This window comes from Grampus griseus (assembly GCF_964374135.1).
Source record: "Grampus griseus genome assembly, chromosome: 17".
Classification (NCBI taxonomy): Eukaryota; Metazoa; Chordata; class Mammalia; order Artiodactyla; family Delphinidae; genus Grampus; species Grampus griseus.
The window spans coordinates 77,146,410-77,169,760 of record NC_139011.1 but is presented as its reverse complement, the minus strand read 5'-3'; the positions used below and the strand labels follow the sequence as shown (position 1 = coordinate 77,169,760).

At 45.5% G+C, this 23,351-nt stretch overlaps 1 protein-coding gene across 1 annotated transcript in view; it reads left to right on the top strand.

Annotated features, from left to right (window-relative positions):
* The window catches only part of XKR4 (XK related 4), a gene marked incomplete at both ends in the record, with an annotated part of 322,922 nt that extends 302,178 nt beyond the window's left edge, over positions 1–20,744 (top strand). The window contains one exon of the mRNA XM_082674791.1: positions 19,798–20,744. Within this exon, the coding sequence (XP_082530917.1) occupies positions 19,798–20,744 (947 nt within the window). The remainder of the gene's footprint in view (positions 1–19,797) is intronic.
* Between the last annotated feature and the right edge of the window lie 2,607 nt (positions 20,745–23,351).

The following is a 23,351-nucleotide window of genomic DNA, read 5'->3' as shown; positions in this document are numbered from 1 at the left end:
AGTTTAGCTAACCACAGGACACCCTTATGCAAACCACTAAAACCACTCTTCCTGTCCTGTCCCACCACTAACGTGTGAAAATTGCGTGGCACGGGCATCATTCCCTTGCACAGGAAGACTCATCACTCATGGAAGCAAAAGAAGAAGGAAGCCAGCATTTGCTGAACCCTCTGGTGCCCACAGGCCCATACTAGGTGCTTTTGTATTTACAGTGTCATCCAGCCCTGTCAAAGTCCTGTGAAATTACTGTCATGAACCCTATTTCACAAATAAGAAAACTGAAGCTCCACGTGTCCTAGGGCTCATGAGGGCAGAGCTAGCGCTCAATTCTAAGTCTAAACAGAGGCCCCAAATCCAACCTCTTGCCATTCTACCACACGTTCCCACAGGTAGCTAAGAACAGCTATTCACCCCACGGGCAGGTGCTAGCAAAAGGATAGAAATAGGAGAGATCAAGGTGGAATTACGTGGGTTTCAAACCCAAATAACTTTGGGTTCCCGGCAGGTAACTAATTAAGTGAAACAGACAAGGTGTAATACTCAGGATATTCTGTACAACGTCTGCTTTAATGGTTAAGTTTAGCTAGGAACAGCACCTGATTGTTTTTGTTGTGATAAAATACACAAAGCATAAAAGGTACCATCTTAACCATTTTTAAGTGTATGGTTCAGTGGTATTAAGTCTATGCACGTTGCTGTGCAACCGTCACCACTGTCCATCCCTAGAACTTTCTCATCTTCCCAAATGGAAACTCTGTACACATGAAACAATAACTCCCCATCCCTCCTCCTCTTTTCAGGTGGTTCATTGTTAGTGCATAGAAAGGGGACTGATTTTTACATGTTGATTTGTATCCTCCAACTTTGTTCAATTAATGTATTTGTTCTAACAGTTTCTTTGTGTGTGTGTGAGATCTTTAGGGTTTTCCACATATGATATGTCACCTGCGAACAGAGATAGTTTTACTTTTCTCTATCCAGTTTGGTTGCCTTTTCTTTCTTTTTCTTGCCTCATCACTCTGGTTGGAACTTCCAATCCTATGTTGAATAGAAGTGGCAAAAGTAGGCATCCTTATTTTATTCCTGATCTTGGAGGAAAAGTTTATCTTTCACCATTGAGTATGATGTTACCTGTGGGCTTTTCACATGTGGCCTTCATTATGTTGAGGTAGTTTCCTTCTATTCCTAGTTTTTGAGTGTTTCTTTTAATCATGAAAGAGTGCTGACTTTTGCCACATGCTTTTCTGAATCATGTGAGATGATCATGTGGGTTTTCTTTTCCTTCATTCTATTAATGTAGTGTATTACATGGACTGATTTTCATATATTAAACCATCCTTGCATTCCAGAAACAAAAATGCCACTTGGTTGTGTGATATAATCCTTTTAATACGCTGCTGAATTCAGTTTTCTAGCCTTTTGTTGAGGCCATTTTGCATCAGTATTTATCAGGGACATTGGTGTGTAATTTTCTTGGTGTATCTTTGACTTTAGTATCAGGGTAATCTTGACCTGACCTCGTAGAATGAAGGGAAGTATTTCCCCCTCTTCAAGTTTTTGGAAGCCTTTGAGAAGGGTTGCTGGTTTTGTTTTGTTTTGTTTTAATATTTGGTGTATTTCACCAATGAAGCCATCAGCTCTGGGGAGGCGGGGGGTGGGGGGGGTGGGGGGTGGGGAGAGTTGTTGGGGGGTTACTGATTACCGATTAAATCCCCTTATAGTTTTATAGGTCTATTCAGATATTCTGTTTCTTCATGATTCAATCTTAGTAGGCTGTGCATTTCTAGGAATTGGTCTATTTCATCTAGGTTATTCAGTTTGTTGGCATACAGTTGTTCATAGTAGTCTGTTATAATCTTTTTTAGTTCCATAAAATCAGTAATAATGTTCCCACTTTCATTTCTAATATTAATAATTTGTTTCTCTCTTTTATTCAGTCAGTCCAGCTAAAGGTTGGTCAACTTATTTTTATCTTTTCGAAGAACCAGCTTTTGGTTTCATTGATATTTTTCCTATTTTTTTCTATTCTCTATTTTATTTACCTCTGTGCTAATTTTTATTATTTTCTTCTGCTACCTTTGGGTTTAGTTTGTTCTTCTTTTCCTAGTTCCTTAAGGTGTAAAGGTAGCTTGTTGTTTTGAGATCTTTCTCCTTTTTCAGTGTAAGCATTTACGGGTATAAATTTTCTCTTTGCACTTCTTCATCGCTTTCCATGATTTTTGATATGCTTTGTTTTTCTTTTCATTTGCCTCCAGATATTTTCTAATTTCCCTCAGGATTTCTTCTGTGACACATTGTACTGTTTAATTTTCACATATTTATGAATTTTCTAGTTTCCCTTCTACTATTGATTTTTACTTTCATCCCCTTGTAAACAGAAAAGATATTTTGTATAATTTTAGTCTTTTTTAATTTACTAGGACTTGTTTTGTGGCCTAACATGTAGTCTACCCTGGAGAATGTTTCACACACCCTAGAGAAAAATGTGTATTCTACTGTCATTGGGTGGAGTGTTCTGTTTATGTCGGAACATGTCTGTTTATATGTTTATGTTTGTTAGGTCCAGTTGGTACCGTGATTGTTTAAGTCCTCTAGTTCCTTATTGGTCTTCTTTCTGGTGGTTCAGCACCTGATTTTTCTTCAAAAACAAATCTTAGCAAAGCTAAAAAAGACACTTGAAATAATCTGCTCCGATTCAGACCATGTCCACCACACATTAAATAATCTTCTTATATCAAAATATATATTTAAACTTTTTAAGCAACTGTTTCCGGGGCTATCACATTTGGTCATATGGGATGTGCACTATCAAATATGGATTTGTACAACTGGTGTTTGCTTTCAACAAACCAGTAGCCCCTTTTCATAGCCCTGGGACAACGTAAGGGCAAAATTCAATTGTCCTCCCAAAGCACAGCCTGTATCCTGATAAAAGTTTTCGTGTTCCCCCTGTCATGAATGCATAAGATGCAGATGCAACTCTGTCGAACCACAGGGCATCCCAGAGGGGCTTAGGAAAGCGGGTAATGCAGAGGAAGGACTGCTGAGTCAGTCTGGGGTCTCTGCTGCCTAGAGATCAAATAGATATGGTCCTGAAGGGCTCACAGTGGAAATCACACACCAGTTGCAAGTGTCCCCACTCAGGACCTCAATCAGAAGGAACGGCGGAGTGTCAAGCGTGCAGTAGGCCCATCCTGCAAGGCCTCATTCCACCACTACCCTCAGCAGCAGCTGTGGTGTTTTCTTGTCTGCCTTCTCTCAGTGTCCCATCAAGCACCTTGCTGAAGCCTTAGAAGGGCCAACTCCCTACTTCCACCTTGCAGAGAACACCGATTTTATTTAAAAATCTCGTCCTTTTTGCAAAGTGGAGACCACATTACATGCACCCCGCTTCATTATCTGTCCATGGTTTACATCCCTTTTCCCTACTAATCTCTGATAAAAGCTGGTTTCATGCCATGCTTGATTCATATCTTCAGGCCATTCTGCCCTTTCTCCTTTCCTGAGGGGAAAAGTCCATGCAGAACAGACCTACTGCATATATAAGCTGTCTTAGATTTTTGGCAAAGTTTGTAATGGAAACCATAGGCTGTGTGAACCCAGCACTTAGCCCATGAAGAGTACAGTGACTTTGCTGGTTCACCGCTTTTAGAATATTTTACCATGATAAGTACTACTTGCTTTTATCCAACACTGAGAATTATTTAACTATTAATTAATATTTACATATTATATATTTGTATATTAATATTATAATTAATTAATATTTAATTATTTAACTCATTTTTTTATTTTGGCTTCTTGGAAGCTCAGAAATAAATTGAAGTGTTCAATTAGAATAATAATATTAGCCTAGGGTTGTGGTGTCACTCTTATTTTTTTCTTATTCTCTATTAATCATTTACTTAGCTATGTTTATTTTATAATTATCTGCTTCAAGTCTTTTTTACAAGTTTATCACTCTGAATAAACTGAACTAGATTTGTTTCAGAGCGGTCATGTAATTGTCATGACTCTTGGACCACTTATATATCACTATCTCCAAATTGTACAGTTCCTGGTGTTGTACTAATTGAAAAATTCTAAGACACATATAATCCCAGAGTTTCTGCTGAGAACTCAGACTTTAGTATCCTTCATGCAATCAAAATCACCCTTCTATGTATTTTAGAAACCTTCAAATAATTTCTTCTGGTCAGTTTTAGAAGATTTCGAGAGAACCTTGCATCTGGAATTGCTCACTTCCGTTTAAAGGTCTCTGCCTTGGGAAATGACTGTCCTTTAACTGCTTGCTGGCATACAAAATCCTAATTGAGAAACCTTTGCACGTGGTGATGGCATGCATTTAATTTACTTCTGTTCCATTAGGGACATGTCTTGGTCAAGGAAGGAACGCACGTTGGAATCTTGATGATTCGTGTTTCATATGGTCTGTGCCCCAGGACACTAATAAACGGTCCCAGATCCAGGGCATTTGTATCTCTTTCTTACAGGCAAGAACAGCATCCTTAACAATACCCCAATTTAGAGCAAATCCAAGTTCAGTTCAGTTCAATTCAGTGCTATTTATCTAGTAATTATCAAGTGTGCTCGGCATTTTTCAAGTCTCTGGGAGTATAACAATCAATAGGGCTCAGTCCCTACCTTCGTGGAGCTCACAAAAAGAGAAGGCTAATAAACGGCTCGAAAATTGAAATCAAGATTATGCGAGGAGGTAAGGGACACAGAAATGGAGCTTCTAGCCAGTGGGGAGAGGGCAGGGTAGGCTTTCCAAAGGGGCTGGCTCAGGCATCAGAGCAGTCAGAGGGGGAAACGTGATGGAAGGCCAGGCCCAGACAGGGGTCAGAAATGCAAAAGATTGCAGAGAGGTGGACGAGGATCTCCCTGGGGTTCTCAGCCTTAGCCTAGGGCAGAACCAAGGTAGGCTAGGAGGGCCCCCGTAAGTGTCTGTGGAATTGAACGAGTGAAGTACAAAGGAATCTCAAAAGCAGCACGATAGTGTGAAAAGTGATCATGAAGGGGTCATTACTACTTATTTATCTGGGCCTCTAAAAGTGTTCCAAATTCAGGCTACAGACCGAACTGGGGATTCATGTATTTACCTGATTCTGAGGTGCCTCTCACTGCTGTGGCCTCTCCCGTTGCGGAGCACAGGCTCCGGACGCGCAGGCTCAGCGGCCATGGCTCACGGGCCCAGCCGCTCTGAGGCATGTGGGATCTTCCCGGACCGGGGCACGAACCCGTGTCCCCTGCATCGGCAGGCGGACTCTCAACCACTGCGCCACCAGGGAAGCCCTCTGAGGTGCTTCTTTGTATAAAGCAGTTCTCCATTTTGTCAATGAAAGGAGAAGATCTAAAATAGCTTTGAAGCCAATTTAAATATATAAACTTTGGGGGATGGAGATGAAATAGCTGAATGTCTATTCATACTGTTTAACTCAATTTAATCACACATGCATGTCAAACGTTATATAGGTTGAGAAATTGTACCTTTTTGTTTCGTCACCATTTCTTAGTCATCTAGCACAGTTTCGGGAGCCCTGCCCCTCCTCCCTTCTGTTTAAGACAGCTTCCGAGCAGGTCTGCAAGCCTCTCACTGGACACCTGTCCCCTGACGCCGCTTCTCGTTTGCTATTAGCGATCTTCATAACCACTTACTGTGTTGCTTTCAAAAGCTGATTTGTAAGAGCTGTAGGACCTGAAAAATATCTTTTCCTTCCTCCCTTCTAAGTTCTTGGCTGGGGCCCCTATAACAATAGACGGATTAACGAGAGAAAAGCTTACACATTTATCTAATAAATGTTTTACGTGACACATGAACCTTCATCCTCATGAAGGGTGTGAAGACATGAAGAAGCAGAAAAACCTGCGTGTTTTGATACTGGGTTTGATGAAGATGGGGAAGTCATGGGAAAATGTGAAAGGACAAATGGGGTATAAGCCATGTGTATGCAGTAAACTGGGGGAGACTTAGCACGGCCTGTTCATTCTGCCTCCTCTCTGAGTCCCTCCGTCTTTGGAGATAAGGATGCTCCTTTCCTCTTGGGCTGGAGAGGGCGCCTCTCACGTGAGGATCTCATGACCAGCTTCAGGAAAAGGTCAGAAACTCCTTTCTGTACCTGCTGTTTCTCAAGTTCTTTCAGTCTGAAATATTCAGTTTGCCAAGGTGTCATATTCTGGGGTAGCTTGTCTTCAACCCTGTCGAAGCCAAAACTTAGCTGTGAACTCATACTTCCAGGAATAATTTCTACTTTGAGTTAAAGTTTTTGCCTCCTTTCCCCCCGCTTTTCCTTTCTTTTTATCCTTTCTTTTTCTATACCTTTTTAGTGATTTTGTTGTTAACTCTCCATAATCATCCCAAACTAGCAGTGACATAGGTCATTTCAAGTAAATGCGGCTTTTCCCAAACAGTTTTCTGGTTCAAAATATTGAGCGCACCTCGAAATAGGACAGGTCAGCTAAAAGGTGACCCTCGTATTCGTAAAAGTAGTTGTTGGGAGGAGCCTTGCTATAATCGTGTAAGGTGCACATGGAACTAGCTTACCTGAGCTGGTGAAAGGCTCACTTATTTCTGAAATAAGGTTATACTAGAAAGGGTTGGTTGGACTGTTCTCTGCACCCCTGGACAGAGGACCTGGAAGCCGGGTATCCTTCACAAGTTTTCAGATCTCCCAAAGTGATGGACATTTCCTCATCTGAGAGCAGGATAATCCTTGACAGGTCTGATAGGCTACCTTTTGGACAAGAAGGTATCGCTCACACCCAGAGAAGTATTAAAAGAAATTTCACAATGTTCCTCGGTATTTCCAGACTGTGAGGTTCTCTCCTTTGGATTTTCTTTTTTGAGCATTGGAGACAACCCTAATATTTGTAAAACCCTTACAGTTTACAAAGTGCCTTCACAGCCACTCTCCCCAATTCCTCGCCTCAGCCCTCAGATTAAGAGTCTAGTCTGTCCGTGTGATTAAACCACAGCACAGCGCCCAGGGGCAGACAGGCTCCCCCCTCGGTGTCTTACATGGTGGAGGGGGGCAGCATGGCGGTTCCCCTGCGGTGGTAGACGCTGAAGGAAGGGAGGAAGGAGTCTGCCAGGTGGGCTGGACACAGAGGCCCAAGTGTAACCAAAAGTGGCGTCCAGCTGCTCACCACTCAAAAGCCAACGAAGAGGCAAGGTCGTTGGAATGTAAGTTTGCTTTATTTTGGATGTGGGCAAATGAGGGGGACTCCTGTCCAAAGGCCAACTCCGCCCGCCCCATGCCGACGATCAGTGGGCAGAAGCTTTTATAGGCGGAGGGAGGCGCGCAGAAACAGCACAGGCAGCTCTGACAGGCATCTTGAAATTGGTCATCGGTGGTCTGACCAACGTCATCTCGATTGTCTTAGGTACAGGTAATCTTCAGTTCCAGCGCTGGTTTGTTCCCATTTCTCTGAGGCCAATTCTTGGAATTGTGGCAGCTTGTGTCACGGCTGCTACAGCCTGGTCATCATGTAGTTACCTTCTTCCACCTGGTGAGGGTTTCAGTCTCTGTAAGACAGCTCCCAGGATACAGCTCAGAATGTTATCCATAGCCCTCAAGGAGGAACTACAGGTACTTGACTATGCTCAATGACTAAACTATTATTATTTGGTCTCCTTGGACTGTCTTGCTTTGCTTCTGCATTTTCTCACTTCTCTGATTAATCCGATTCTTTGGTCTACGTTTTTCCACAGACAAAAGGCCAGCAGAGGACACGGGGGTAAGGACCATAGGGTCCTGCGCCGTTTCACAGCAGGACAGAGGACGGGGCTGGCGGGGCGGGAAGCAGGAGAGAACCGGAGGGTCTTCAAAGGGCAGGTCCTGGAAGGGCTTGATACCTGGTTACGCGCAGGGCAGCCGGAAGCCCCTGAAGGGTTTTCATCTGTGGAGAGATCTGATCAGATGCCCTTTTGTGGGCAGTTCCCTTCAACCACAAATGAGCACCGATTATGGGTGGGCGATGGAGATGGGAAGGACCAGGTAGGAGGCTGTGCCCGATGGGGTCCTGACGCAGGGGGCCCAGCAGGTGGGAAAGGAGGGGCGTCAACTTGCTCCAGGCCCGGCAAGCCCGAGGCAAGACCCTCCCTCCGCCCCCTCCTGACTCCGGAGCCGGGCGATGTGAGCTGCGCAGGGACAGGAGCGCGGTGCCTCCCCTCCCCCAGGCGCTCTTCGCGCAGCATTAGATGCTCACAGAGCACGGAGGGTCCCACCGCCGGCCAGCACGGAGGGCCGGGACCGCGGAGACGCCGGGCGATGCGGGGGGCGGCTGCGAGGCCCCGCTCCCTGGCTCTGCGCCCCTGCGCCGCCGCCCACCCCCTTCCCGGCGGGTCGCCTTTCTCTGAGCCAGCCCCGCCGTGAGAGCAGATAGTGCTACAAATCCCAGGCCTCGGGGTATCGAGTCATTTCTTGTAAATCACCCAGAAAGGCCTGGCGGGGCTGGAAGGCACAATTTACTGCTGCATTATTAAATGGTCCGAGCGCAAGCCGGCTTCTTCCTTGCAGAGTGAAAACGCAGGCAACCCAAAGGACAGGGCGCCGGGAAATGAGAGCAGAAGCGGGGGTTCCAGCCCTCACCCCCCAAAAGGCCTCTTTCCTGAAGCCCGCAGGAGCCCCACAATTCGACGTTGGGGATCCTTCGAGAACGCTACATCATGGTGTAAAAAGGGCTTTTATTTGAAAGGACATCCATTTCCGCCAGAAATTGAGGAATGAAGCGAGCGGAAAGAAGCAATGGAAAGCAGATAAATGAAGAGTCCGTTGTCCTTCGCGAGGGCCTCAAGGCGGTCTGGGGGCAGCTGCTGCCCCCGACGCACCGCCCCCTCTGCGTTCTCGGGAGGGCCCCAGGCCGCGCCCTGCCCTCCCGCAGGGAGCCTCGCTTCTTGTACACAGTTAAGGGAAATCCTGTGACCAACACTGTCCCCATCACCTGGGTTTCTCAAGATGGGGCCACGGAGACCTGTTCCTGCCTCAGACTTCCCTGCATCCCTGACACCGTATCTCCACCTCCGCTCCTTCCTTCAACTGAGTGGCTTCCATCTTACCTGCTTTTAATCCAAACAAAATGAAGTACAAATTCCACCTATGTAGATAATGCCAACTATTTTTTCCTCCTATTTCCAAGTGACTTTTAGAAACTGGATCCTGTCAAAAGAATTGCTTTCGTATCTGTAAAGAGAAAAAGTCTTTACGCTATAAATTGTACCTGCTATTCTATTCTTTCTCTGTCCTGTTATTGTCTTGAAGCCAACCTCCTTCAGTAAGAATCCAGACATAAAAGAGCTCCTGGGGAGGGGGCAGAGGGTGCAAAATTAAGAGGAAAGCTAGGCTTTGGAGAGGCTAATCCTATTTCTGTAGAGAGTTTTCTGCTCACCAATACTTTAAAGAGCACACGTTCATGGACCCTCACTCAAACCTGTGAAGAACAGGTGTAATCCGGTGACTTGCGCAGAGGCTCAGGGTCAGTAGGTAGAGTTTCCCCCCATTTTCATGGATGTGTTGCCAAGCCCCCCACCTCTGCCGGGGGTGTCTCCCAGCCACTCAGGGCTCACACGCGCCTCACCGCCAAGCTCCTGAAGGAGCCGTTGGCTCCCAGGCAAGGCCCCCATCCTCCTGCCTGGCGTGTCACGTCCATGGTCTCTTGGCTTCCCTGGCCAGCTCTCCGCTGCTCAAACGCCCTCACTCCAGCCTCGGCCACACCTTCAGCTTCGGCTCCTGGCTGGGCTGTCTCCCCTCGGGGTACAGTCTGTTTCTCTCCTCTGCACTCTGCTCATCACGTTGGAGTATGTCTCTTTCCCACGCCCACGTGCTGTCCCTCTAGGGACCTGCGTTTGTGTCCTCAGCGATCGGCACTTAATAGGTGTCAGTGTTTGTCAGAGGAAAGCATGGAGGGAGGGACAGAGAGGAGGGAAGCAGGGGAGGACCTGGGTCTGGGCCTTCAGGATGCAACCCTGTTATCCTCCTATCATTGGACGAGGGCACCAAACACACGTGTCCACACACAGGCCGGCTGGTGTGTCCTCCCAGGTCTCCGCTTTGGACCCTCTTCCATCAGCGGCATTCTTTTCACCTTCTTCTCTTCCATGTAGGCAGATTCTCAACTCTCCTACCAGAAAAGACCTTCTTGGCTCTCGTGTCCAGAGACACAAATATTTACGCCTCCTCAGGTCACCGCGAGCATCACATGCCGGCGCCCCGCCCTCCCAGAACACATCTTTGGCTCTGTTCCGACCTCGCCACCCACCCGACACCGGCCACCTGCCGCCCCTGAGTGCTTCACTCTTGTTAATTCTATTTACCCTGGGTTAGTGTCACCATTTTGTATCCTCTGGGCCCCCTTCCAAGTTCTCTAAGCATGAATAACTCTGAATGTGGGTGCATAGACAGCAGCCTTCATTAGAATTAATACTTGATTTTAAACCCCGGGGACCCAGACTCTGTCACTCTCCCAGGGATGCCCTGAATCACAGATCCTTCTAAACAGGCCAGTAACTGTCTATACTGGTGACACTAGCAGGTGATTGGTGGCATGCGGGCCATCACATTTACATGCATGGCAGACTGTAGAAGCCCCTTGGGACACAAGGGAAGAGAAACAGCCAAAGACTCTGTCTCAGACGCTTCCACTGGTACGGTAGCAGGAGCTGGTCTGTCCACAGGTGGGGAACCGCCTGAACCCGGGGACCATCTTGCCCTTTCACTTTGCAGATGCCTACCTGCTTTTCTGGAAATGATTAAGCTTACTGAGGTGTGGCATTGGTGCTCCTGATTAGATAACTTTACAGTCGACTGTTCGTGCCCAGACGTCTTTCTACGTACAGGATACCGTGCAACAGCGCACTCCTGTAGCTTCATTTCTTTGGTTGGGTGAATGGTGACAGGGCCTCTGGGCTTTAATCCAGACAGCGATCACACTATAGCCACCTCAAAAAGTGTTCCCAAAGTTACCAGGTTTCATCATTGGTCCAAAATGGTTCAATGAGTTTAGGGAGTTTAAAGTCAGAAAAATGTGGGTATAAATCCTAACTCTGCTACTTGTTAAAAATGTGTCCATGGGTCGGCTGAGGGTTCGGGAAACTAAGGCCCATGGACCAAATGCAGCCCATCACCTACTTTTTCTTCCGTTTAAGTATTGTCTACGGCTGCTTTCTCCCTACAAGGGCAAAGTTGAACTCTTCTGACAGAGAGCCATACGACCTACAAAACCCCCAATATTTCTTATGTTTACAGAAAAAGTTTGCCGCCCTTTGATAAGAATATTTCATCTCTCTGAGCCTCAGTTTCCCCATCTGTAAAATGGACAAAATACTTACATTCAAGAAGTGGTGCTGTGAGGAATAAAGGGGCTAAACAATGTGGAAAGTCAACCACAGAGCAGTCAACCACATCGGGTCTTTTTTAAAATTATTATTTTAATTTTGCTCTTGTCCATCCGTGTCCCTGTTTGCCAGGTGAGAGAAGGTTACAGCTGCTGTCTGCCTGTCTCTGTCCCTGTTTTTGGCATTTTCATTTCTCTTCATTTTGCCCCACTACACCCCCTACCATCCAACAGACGAAAACTTCTAGAAAAACATAGAGGGCTTCCCTGGCGGCACAGTGGTTAAGAATCTGCCTGCCAGTGAAGGGGACACAGGTTTGCGCCCTGGTCTGGGAAGATCCCACATGCCACGGAGCAGCTAAGCCCGTGCGCCACAACTACTGAGCCTGTGTTCTAGAGCCCACGAGCCACAACTACTGAGCCCATGAGCCACAACTACTGAAGCCACGTGCCTAGAGCCCGTGCTCCGCAACAAGAGAAGCCACCACAATGAGAAGCCCGCGCACCGCAACGAAGAGTAGACCCCGCTCGCTGCAACTAGAGAAAGCCCACGCAGAAATGAAGACTCAAAGCAGCCAAAACTAAAATAAATAAATAAATATATTTTTTTAATCTATAAGAAAAAAATAGAGTGATTGATAGTAAAAAAAAAAATGGTATGGAAAATAAACTTACTCTAAAGAAAAATTTAATTCTACTGGGCATCTCGGGTTACTTATTTTATGTCTTTTGAGTAGTCATTTCTATCATCTTTTTATTTTCAATATAAATTTAACCTTGCAATTTGTAATACTGTACAAAGAATGGTGACTTCTCACCTTCTCCTAAATACAGAATTTTTTCCTAGAGAAGAACTATTAGATGTTTTCAAATTCCTACACACAGAACGCTTGCCTTCTTGGGATTTTTCTTTTAATCTAAAAATAATTTAAAAATTAAGATGAGCTGAAGCTATGTGAGATCACCTAAGATTTTTTTCTTCCAATTAGAAGGCAATTACTTTCCACATTTCTTAAGGAGGAGAGACACTTTGCTTCTCCCAACAACTTTCTTCAACTGCTTTCCTATTAAAATACTTTTTAAAATTTCAATTCAGTGTTTCCCTTATCAACTCCTTAGCAGCCTTAAATTTGCCTTGCAAAGAAGCTGAAATCCTCAGGATGGATTACGAGAAGAGTGCGTATCCCTACCAAAATTAAACATATTAAAGCATTTAAATATTTTTAATCACAACTATTACAAGGTTTAAAACAGAGATAAAATGGTTTCAATGCAAGAAGATTTCGAACATCTTAGACCCAGTGAAGTTTGTATTACTTTCCTTCCCTTCACCTCACTCCACAAAGATCACAGCATAGGGGGTTTTACATTTTTTCAATTATTACATTCTTTCAACTAGGTGAATTCAGTAAGAGTCCAGCCAAGTGGATCTCCTGCTTTTATCTCTGTAACTAAGAGACAAGCTCTAAACATGCTGAAGAAATGGAAAACCTTTCTGGTTTCATGACCAGCTACTCTTGAATTGGGCAACATTTTTCCACGGATAAAAATTCAGGAGGGCTTCCCTGGTGGCGCAGTAGTTGAGAGTCCGCCTGCCGATGCAGGGGATGCGGGTTCGTGCCCCGGTCGGGGAAGATCCCACGTGCCGCGGAGCAGTTGGGCCCGTGAGCCATGGCCGCTGAGCCTGCGCATCCGGAGCCTGTGCTCCGCAACGGGAGAGGCCATGAGAGGCCCGCGTACCGCAAAAAAAAAAAAAAAAAAAAATCAGGAAATGAAATTCCCTGGTGGTCCAGTGGTTAGAACTCCATGCTTTTACTGCTGAGGGCCAGGGTTCGATCCCTGGTCAGGGAACTGAGATCCCACAAGCTGTGTGATGTGGTCAAAAAAAAATCAGGAAAATTAGGAGGGCTGTTTAGTCCAGAAAATACGAAGATAAGAAAAGCCTGATTTTCCTCCTAGGTGTTTGTGCTTCTGATCCATTTTTTGCAAAGAAACCCAAATGGGATCCCTTGGCCTGGGAATAAGTGTGGTCACGGTGAGTCTGAAGGAGCAGCTGGATGGAAGCCTTTGGGGTCAGACCCCTGAGGGTGGCACTATTCTGGGGTCATCTCCGTCCCACCGGCCCAGAGTTCTACACCTCACACACTTGTCCACACCGCATCCCACCTGCTGTGGCTGCCGATCCCATCCAGTCTGTGGTCATGGTGCAGAGCTTGGAATCCATGAATTCAGACGTCTATCCTCCTGGCTAATCACATCAGCTTGGGCAAGTTACTTAGCCTCACTCTGGGTCTCTGTTTCCCTGAATGCAAAGCAGTGCTTGCCTCAAACTGTCATCATGAAATTTAAATTGGACAAAGGCTGTAGGTACCTAGCTCATCCCTGTGCACAAAAGCAAGGACCCCACAAACACTCCCTCCTTGTCTCTGATTATGTGCCTCCTACTCACTAACGGAACTGTAACTTTCTTTTTTAATTTATTTTTTAGAGTGTATATCTTTCTTTTGGGTAAGAGAAACTCAGAACTCGAAGTCAAAAGCTGTAGGTTTTATCTTCTGTGACTTGAGTGAAGAAGGGGAAAAAAAGGAAACCATAACTTGTTTTGACTGCAAGAAATCAACATTATGTGGTCATCTAAAATTCAATATTCTGTCTGTTTGTTCAGGGACTGTACTTTAGGGGGAAAAAGTTATCCTGTTTGTGATGAAAGACTATATACGTTATGAATGGTCATGTGATAATCTCGCCTCCATAACGAGGAGAGTTAAGTTGTAAATCATCCGTTCCCAAACCATTGGTGAGAAAATACTTAAAATTTCCTCCAAAACATGTTGAAATTGACAGGATGGAGAAATGGGGTGGAAAGAAGGGAAATAAGTTTGCGATCGAGATGGTGGGCAGATTGGGAGGCAATCAATATGAGAGCAGCTACTGGATGACAAATGGGCTATTTTCGGAAATTGGTACCCAAGCAGAGAGATGCTGCTGGCACGCTGAGGTGCGTGTGCAGAGCACAAGGTGTGGTGCGCGCTTATAGCAGGGGAGCTGGACTTAGATTAGGAAATGGGACAGGCTTCCCTAAGCAGAGGAATGGTGCTTAAACTGGAAACTGAAAGATGAGGAGGGATTAACCGGAGAGATGTGGCTTTTCAAGGTAGAGCACAGCATTTCCTGTCTCGGGGGAAAGGGAGCGCTGGCAGGTGGCTGGGGGACCAGCTGAGCTAGAGGGAGTCGCGCTGAGAGCTACCAGTTCAGACTTCCCAGGAAGAGCCGAGAAACATCAGCTATCGGCGAGTCAGCTTCCAGCACAGCTCTTCTGTCTCGCAGTAGAGGGAGAGGGGCATCAGGAAGATTCAGAAAGGCGCGAGCCAACGCTCCGTCGAGAGGCGCCCCCTGCCGGCCAAACCTCACGCTTCCCTCGTGATGGATTTCAGAACTCAGACCTAGGAGTTAATTCGGCATGAAGTGTATACCTGTTCTATTGTTCTCTCTGCTATTATGTATGTTTGAAATTTTACACAATAATAATTTCTTTAAAAAAAAAAGAGCCCTTCTCACCAGCTGCAGATTCGTTGTGAACATGGGCCAGTGGCCAGGTGTTTCCCTGAGACTAACTGTTGGCTGGCCTGTAGCAGGGGAAGGGCTACAGGAGGGCAGTTCTGCCCTCCCTAGGGAGAAGGAAAGAGACAGGCTCATTCTGTTTGTCGAAGAATCAAAGAATTAGAGTACTTGGTTCAATTCCCTGAGTCTCCTACATCCAGGGAATTAGGCTATAAATCCTATAAAGCATTCTCTAGGTTTTTTCCAGGAACACTTGTTTACACTCAGGCCACGAACGACACAACGGGAGGACAGGTTTCATTTCACAGTGTTTTGGCATTTGCAGCTCAGACTGAAATTGCAAAGAAGCAGAACAGGAGAGCAATGAAGAATGGTGCACAGTTTTTGAATGTCTCATTCTATCTGTGGTTCTGACTCTATCTTTAGAATCCTTCCTTTCTTCCTTCCTCCCTCCTTCCCTCCCTCCCTCCCCCCCCTTTCCTTCTTTCTTTCTCTCTCTTTCTTTCTTTCTTTCTTTCTTTCTTCCTTCCAAGTCATAATATATGCCAGGTACCATGCAAGGCACAAAATGACAGAAAAGTAAATAAGCAGGTACTTTTCCTTCCCTAAAGGTCCACTCCAGTAAGAAACACAATGATTAAACAAGCACAAAATAAAACATAACTATAAGCTGGGATAAGTGATCTGAAGGAAGAGAATGGCGGCGGGGGTGTGCTTGATATAAAACATACTCCTGGAGAGAACTAATTTCATTCAGGAGCCAGAAGTAGTCCCCTTCTAGTTTAGAGGTTTCAACATACAATGATCTCTGGGATTGTAATATTTCAAGGGTCTTATATCCCATCCTAATCCCTTTATCCATTATTTCCAAGAGGAGATAATGTTTAAATGCAGATGATAGAACTTTTGCCCACACCTCTTCCATAATTTCCACTGGAGACAAGTTAGGGAGAGGAAGGAGGGTCGATAAATCATTTAACGCCTGAGAGAGAGTAAGACTCAGTTTCTTTTCTTTAAAATGAGATTGTTGCACTAGGGAAGCTCTGAGGTCTTATCACCTTTTTTAACGTTTGAATAAATAGTGTGATCCCATGGAGTCCCCTGGAGCTGGTTTTTACCTTAGAATGAAGTTTTCATGAGCTATATGCTATTCATTGTTTTGAAAGAAAATACTATGAGACCCACTGTACACCTCCCAGGACTGCAGAAGGAATCTTTATATTTTAGTATTTTAATGATGTGATGGGAATAATATTGTTCGGTGTCACTTATGTAGTATTCCAGCTTAGAACGCATAACTGTGAGGAAACAGACAGACAAACCCAAAATGAGGCAGAGGAACACTTTTCTTCCTTCCTTTTTCTTTTTCTTTCCTTTTTCTTTCTCTCTCTCTCTTTCTTTCTTTTTTAGGTACTGTACTCTTCAAAAAATGCCAAATAATAAAAGGCAAAAAAAGTCTGTGCAAACATTCCAGATTAAAGAAAACTAAATGGATAAGACAAGCAAATGCAATACCTGGGTCTAGACTCAATCTTATACCAGAGGGAAAATCCTGTGATGGACATTGTTTGCCAATTGATGAAAATGGAACATTGATGGTGGATCAAAAAGAAAAATTGTACCAATGTTAAATGGACTGAAGTCGATAAATGTTATCTAAGAGAATACCCCTCTTCGTAGGAAAGAGACACTGGTGTATTTTAGGGTAAAGAATCATTGTGCTGGTCCTTTCCAGCTGCTATAACAAAATACCACGGACTTATATACACGGACTTATAAACAGTAGAAACATCTTGTTCACAGTTCTGGAATCTGGAAGCCGGAAGTCAGGGTTCCAGAACGTTCTGGTGAGAGCCCTCTTCTCTTCTGGGTGGAAGACTCTTCGTGATATCCTTACATGGCAGAAGAGTTAGGGTTCTCTCCAGGGTTCCTGCTCGTGAGGGCCTCCCAAAGGCCCCACCTACTAATACCATCACCTTTAGGGGGTAGGATTTCAACCTGTAAATTTGGAACACAGCGGCTGTGGTGTGTGCAATATACTTTCAAATGTTTGAGAGAGAGAGAGAGAGAGAGAGAGAGAGAAGGCAGTGATAAAGCCAATGAGGCCGAATGACAATCTGGGCAAAGATCTATGTGTCCAATTACTATTTTCATTCTTGCAATTTTTCTGTAAGTTCACAATTCTTTTCAAATAAAAAGTTAAAATATATGTTGTTGGCTAAAGGAGCGCTTAGAGTTCCGTGTTCCAGCCCGGCGCCCCAGAAGTTCTAGAGAATTCTACCCCTATAATAACACAGTGCCTTGTGGAGGACATCTACGTTGGCATTTGAAACAACTGAGCTGATGTCATTTGCATAAAAAGCAAAAGAATTAAAGCGTTTCATGGTGGGTGTGAATTTGTAATGAGGAGCAATTCTAAAATGGCCCCTATTTTCCATTCAGGCATATATTTGTCTTATACAAATTAATTGCTAAACAGACGAAAAAGAAAATCACCATCAAATGAACAAGGGAAATTCTAGTTCTTGTGAAACAGATAATTCATGAAGGGAACGGTTACGATGGGCACGGAATTTGCCATTGGTAATGACTTTTTAAATTGTAAGATACGTAGAAAGCAAAGCTGATAGAAAATCTTCATTTTTCCACTGCCAGAATACTGTCATAACAATTTCATGGGGTGTCAAATGCAGGCTGAATTCCTATTTTAGGGCGTAATAATAAAAGGGGTGATGATTACAGGGGAATTTGGATGAAGCTAATTTTCCAATTCTCGTAAAATCTGACAACGGATAATTTTAGGATGCTGTATACGTAAAGTCTGTTGTTGTTGTTTACTATTTTCACTGCTTTGAATAACAGCCTTCAATAACTGGCACCCTGATCTGACTGCCCGATGGAGTCGCTCGCTCCTTCCTTGGCTGGAGCCTGACCAACAATGCAGCCATCCTCCTGAAGGTGGCGCTGTGCTCCGCGCGGTCCCGAAGGATGCGGGCGGGTGGAAACCCGGAGGGCGTGCAGGCGGAGAAGCAGGCCAGGTGCACAGCTCAAATGCATAAGGAGAACACAGTCTGTGCAAGAAGCAACCCGCCCCGTCGCGAATGGTGCCAATGAGGAGCGAGCTCCTGAGGGCTTCTGCGTCCCACACACGGGTGTTGACATTCAAATGGCACTATGCTTTGTTCTTATACACGAAACTGATCATAAGTATGTCCTTCGCATCATTATTCCATCACCTCTTATCTCCCATCCTCTCACCTTGTTTCTTCTTTCTGTAACTTTTCCTCCTTCCCTCTCTTCTCACTCTTGGAGGTGCTTTAGAATAGATGTTGGTGCTTCCACTGCCTAGAAGTTATATTATCGCAAACTCCTTTGTGCACTGGTGGCTAACGGACCTAGGAATGTTGCCTACACTGCCTGAGGGTTGCAGTAATGAAAGGTCTTTTGCTGGCCGGAAAAACACCTGAAGGCCCAGTGTAAGATGGGGATGCTCTGCTGGCTTGACTGGGAGCAGACATGAGACGCGTTGTTGGAAAATATTTTCTTTATCAATAATTGTTTTTTGGAGTTCACCTTTCTCAAGGAGAATGTGTAAGAAATGGTTTTCGAGGTTGAATTTTTTTCTATCAATCAGTGTGGCTCTTTCCCACAAAAGTCATTTTTTGAAATTCATCCTTCAAGGACCATAGACAACAGCTTTTCTCTATTAAAGTATAAGAAGAAAAGCGCAAACTCCATCCTAAGTTGTTGGCAACCCCCATTCCATAGCGGGAGAACTATGTTTAGGAGTAGATCTGGTGAGGAAAAGCCAGCTGGACTTAAAAACGCACAGAACCTTTGTTAGCGTTGGTAAGCCTCGTTACGGCTTATTAAGTAAACCAGCTGCGATGCAGACTGACCTGACGTGTCGGTGACAAAGTGGAACTCCCCAGAGAGCTCTCTCCTGAAGCAGGTGGTGTGTTTTCAGGTGAGCCCTGGTCCACACCACGACCACAGAGGTGACGTTTCAGACACAGCAGGTGGAGCAAAAGTGGAGGAGAGCGATAAGAGTGATTTTTTTAATTTGGAAACATAATTTTGGGGGGATACTCACCAAATGGGGCTCACTGCATAGTAAGAAAAGCGGTTGATACGTGATTTCTGTGCAATATTTAATTTGTGAAAGAATAAGAGGTGCGTGATGGTGAGCAGACATTTCTTCTTCTGAGTGGAAGGAAGCTGTAGGAAGAGTCTCGGATCATATCAGGACAGACTGCACACCAGGTATCACAAGAAACGTGGCCAAGGAGATTCCATGGGCCCCTTTTCTTATTTTCAAGATGCAGTTAACTTTCTTTGGTGAATGAACTACATTTATTCTTGTTTAGAAGCAGAAAGGTAAACCAACTAGCCCCTCAAGTTTCCTGTCATTATTTGTCCCTTTCAATCACAGAATCTCAAAGCTGACAGGGAGCCCTGGAGATCATCCACTTTCTGAATGAGGACGCCAATTTAAATGATTGTCCAAAGTCATGCAGGTCATGAGTGGCAAAGATGAAATAGCAACCAAGTTCTGTCTACCTCCCATCCACAGTTATATTCGCGCCAGACAAAAGGACTTCCCTAGTCTCTTTACACCGAATACACAGAAAGCTAACACCCGTCCCATCTTCAGCCCCAGGCTCCGTGCTGGTCCCCAGGAGCACTCCCATTAGCCTCATGTCTTGTCCATATAGTTGGGGCCCCTTAGAGGACAGATCCTAGGACCCCCCTCTGAGTGTCTGGTCCAGCTAAAACTCAGAGAAATGAAGAGCTTTGCTGTGGTAGAAGCTAGCCTGCCCCGAGCCCCCAGCCCCACGTGGCTTCTTTCCAGGAACGACACTGCATCTCGCTTTTGACAGCCTGTCTTCCTGCTTGCCTTTGCAGGTTTCACAGCGGCCGCCTCCCTCGTGTCCTTGGCTTGGGCCTTGGCCTCCTACCAGAAGGCCCTCCGGGACTCTCGTGATGACAAGAAGCCCATCAGCTACATGGCCGTGGTCCTCCAGTTCTGCTGGCAATTCTTCACCATCGCGGCCAGGGTCATCACCTTCGCGCTCTTCGCCTCGGTTTTCCAGCTCTACTTTGGGATCTTCATCGTCCTTCACTGGTGCGTCATGACCTTCTGGATCGTCCACTGTGAGACAGAGTTCTGTATCACCAAATGGGAAGAGATCGTGTTCGACATGGTGGTGGGGATCATCTACATCTTCAGCTGGTTCAACGTCAAGGAGGGCAGGACACGCTGCCGGCTCTTCATTTACTATTTTGTGATCCTTGTGGAAAACACGGCCTTGAGTGCCCTCTGGTACCTCTACAAGGCTCCCCAGATCGCGGACGCGTTTGCCATCCCAGCGCTGTGTGTGGTATTCAGCAGCTTTTTGACTGGCGTTGTTTTTATGCTGATGTATTATGCCTTCTTTCACCCCAACGGACCCAGACTCGGGCGGTCCCCAAGTTGTGCTTGTGGGGACCCCGCCGCTGCCTTCACGCCGTCTCCAGAAGTGGCCACGAGCGCCCTGCGGTCCCTCTCCAACACCCGCAGCGTGGCCGGCGACCGCGACCAGAAATTCGCAGAGCGGGACGGGTGCGTGCCTGTGTTTCAGGTGAGACCCACGGCCCCGTCCACCCCGTCCTCTCGCCCACCACGGATTGAAGAATCTGTCATTAAAATTGACCTGTTCAGGAATAGGTACCCAGCGTGGGAGAGACACGTCTTGGACCGAAGCCTCCGAAAGGCCATTTTAGCCTTTGAAGGTTCCCCGTCGCCTCCGAGGCTGCAGTACAAAGACGATGCTCTCATCCAGGAACGGCTGGAGTACGAAACCACCCTGTAAAGCAAGAGGGCTTGGAGGGGCCGCAAGCTCCAGACCCAGGGGTGACAGCCGGGCCGCGGCGATAATGAAACTCCGCCCTGGAGTAGGGCAGCGAGCTGTGCCGGTCGCAGTCTGACCATCATCAGGATGCGTGTCTGGCCCTCCATCAGCTGACAGCCTGCTGCTGGCCTCCTTGGAAAAAGCAGCCCAGAGACCCTACTGCTCCATCTGAAGGGAACAGGCCAGCTCAGTAGGACCCCTTGTTGCCACCAACCCCTCCTGCCCCGCCTTTCAGCACATCCACCTGAGGGTACTATTATTATGGGAAATGTTGCCTCCGATCAGCAGGGTGTTTGGATGGAGTTAACTGATCTTTGCATAAAAATATACTGAGTCATACACACGTGTACACACACACTAACACACACACACACACACCGATCCTGTCAAAATAGCTTAGGTGATTTCTTTTGATGCAAAGCTGTGATTCCCACGGGAATATAAAAGCAAAGAGAGAGAAAACATATTCCTCAAGACTCCAGAAAAAAAAAAAAAAAAAAAAAAGTAAAGCTTAGAAAGAATGCATAAACCATTCTCACGTGAAAACCAATCCCATGCGTGAAAAGCCTATCCAATGGACAGAAAACCCAAGTGTGTTTACGCATGTATTAGAATTGATGGAATGGTTCGTTTTCAACACGTCAGGATTTTTTTTCATTTTAAATTTTCCGTTGAGAACGTCTTTCATGACAGATACCCCACGCAGCCCATGGCTGGCTTTGGATGAGACCAAGGAGCTAGATACCTTGGGGATGAAAGTTCACTGATAATCAGGATGCAGTATTCAATTGCCAAAATTTGATAAAACCACGAAGAGGAAGCGGGAGAAAAAGGCAAAATGAGCGTCTGATTTCCCGGCCTGTGCAGCTCACACGGGAAGGTCGAGGCAGAGCGGAGCGAGAGCCGGGCTGTGCTCAGGTCCAGGAGTGGAGGCTGTGCGTGAGTGCGGAGAGGCCGGATTCCAGAACACGCCACGCCACGCCCTTCTAGTGCCAAACACCGTCCAGCACGGGACTGACGGGGACGCCCTGAAGGGCTGAGCACGAGGCGTGAGCCCCACGAAAGCGGAAGAGAGCACGAACAGTCAAGTTCTTCGCTGTGTACAGACTCCCCCTCCCCCATCCAAGGTCAAAGTGGTGTGTCTTTTAGAGGCTTTGGGACACATTTTAGTAAGTATGAGCAGACAGATGCAGTGAATATGCTATAAGAAAACCCTTCTGAACCGATTGAGGGCTTATCACTAGATCCAGCTAAGATTCGTATTTGAGTCCTTTGTAAAGTCGCACTCTTACAACAAGCTTCTGGGTTTTAAATACCTCCGTCCAACAAGTAAACGTTCCCCACTTTCTGTTCCCAGCGTCCCCCAGTCATGGTGCTTTTTGTTGCATTAAAAGTGCCGGTCAAACTTTGATAGTATTTTTTTATAGTTGGTGCAGAGTGGAATAACTCATGGATTATTTCAATATTTTTGTAATAAAAAAATATAGGGTATACATATAAGCATCATCACTTTTTTTATAGACCTGGAATCGTTTAAAATACTTTAAGCATCATAGTTACTTGGGATGTCAGAAACTGGTCCACAGATCCCGTCAACCTGCCTCGGCAGGTTAAGAACATGCGTCTCTTGCAAGATCACCCTACTTTGCCATGTTGGTGCCCCCAGGAACCTGGCCAAGGGTGCTATCAGAATATCAGGGGACAAGAGAATCAGCTTAACTAGAAAGGGCTTGTCAAGACTGGCCAATGTTTCCCAGGAAATCAAAGATGTAAGTGATTACTTTCTTCCATCTGTTATGACAAACCTGACCACAGTGGAAGATGTCTTAAACTTCCTTCCCTGGTTTTATATTAACCCAACCGATATACTAAATATTAGTCAAGTCACTTAAAAAAAAAATCAGTGTAACATATTCAGTTTTTTGGACTGTCCAATTAACTTTAAATAGTCAAGGTCTAGAGCCACCAGCTGTAATGGGTGTATCCTACAGAGACCGCTGTCCCTATGATGACACCCACAGGAAGTGACAGAGGGCTCGACCTAGGACTTCCTTTGGTACAAAGCCCCAAAGCAATGTTCTAAAAAATGGATGATTTTTATCAGTAGACATATTTTCCTAGTACTCCATGATTTGATCCTTCAAGCAAGAGTCCACTAAAAGATAATAGCCTTTTGTTTGGATGTGAAAACATTATCTAGTCACCAGTAGAGGCCCAGGAAGACGCTCTTCTTGTCAGCAGTTAGTGAAAACATCCCACCCCCAACTGTAGAAGGAAAAACATGATTATAATGGCAGATTCTTCACTTTGGTGCCGAACCACGAGTCACTAGCTTCATTAATTAATGATCTTTGGAAATTGAATTGCTCAGTTGAACTCTACCTTTGATTCCACGAGTAAATAATAGATTATAATAATGTCAGTCAACAAACACAACAGACCCCATCACTCTTCAATCATGTAAGTCCTAAATTATTTCTCAACTTGATCCTTCATTTAACAAGTCAAGAGTCAAAATAAGTGCTGTGTGGCTAAAAAAGTGACGTACTGTGCTTTGTCTTGGAGGTG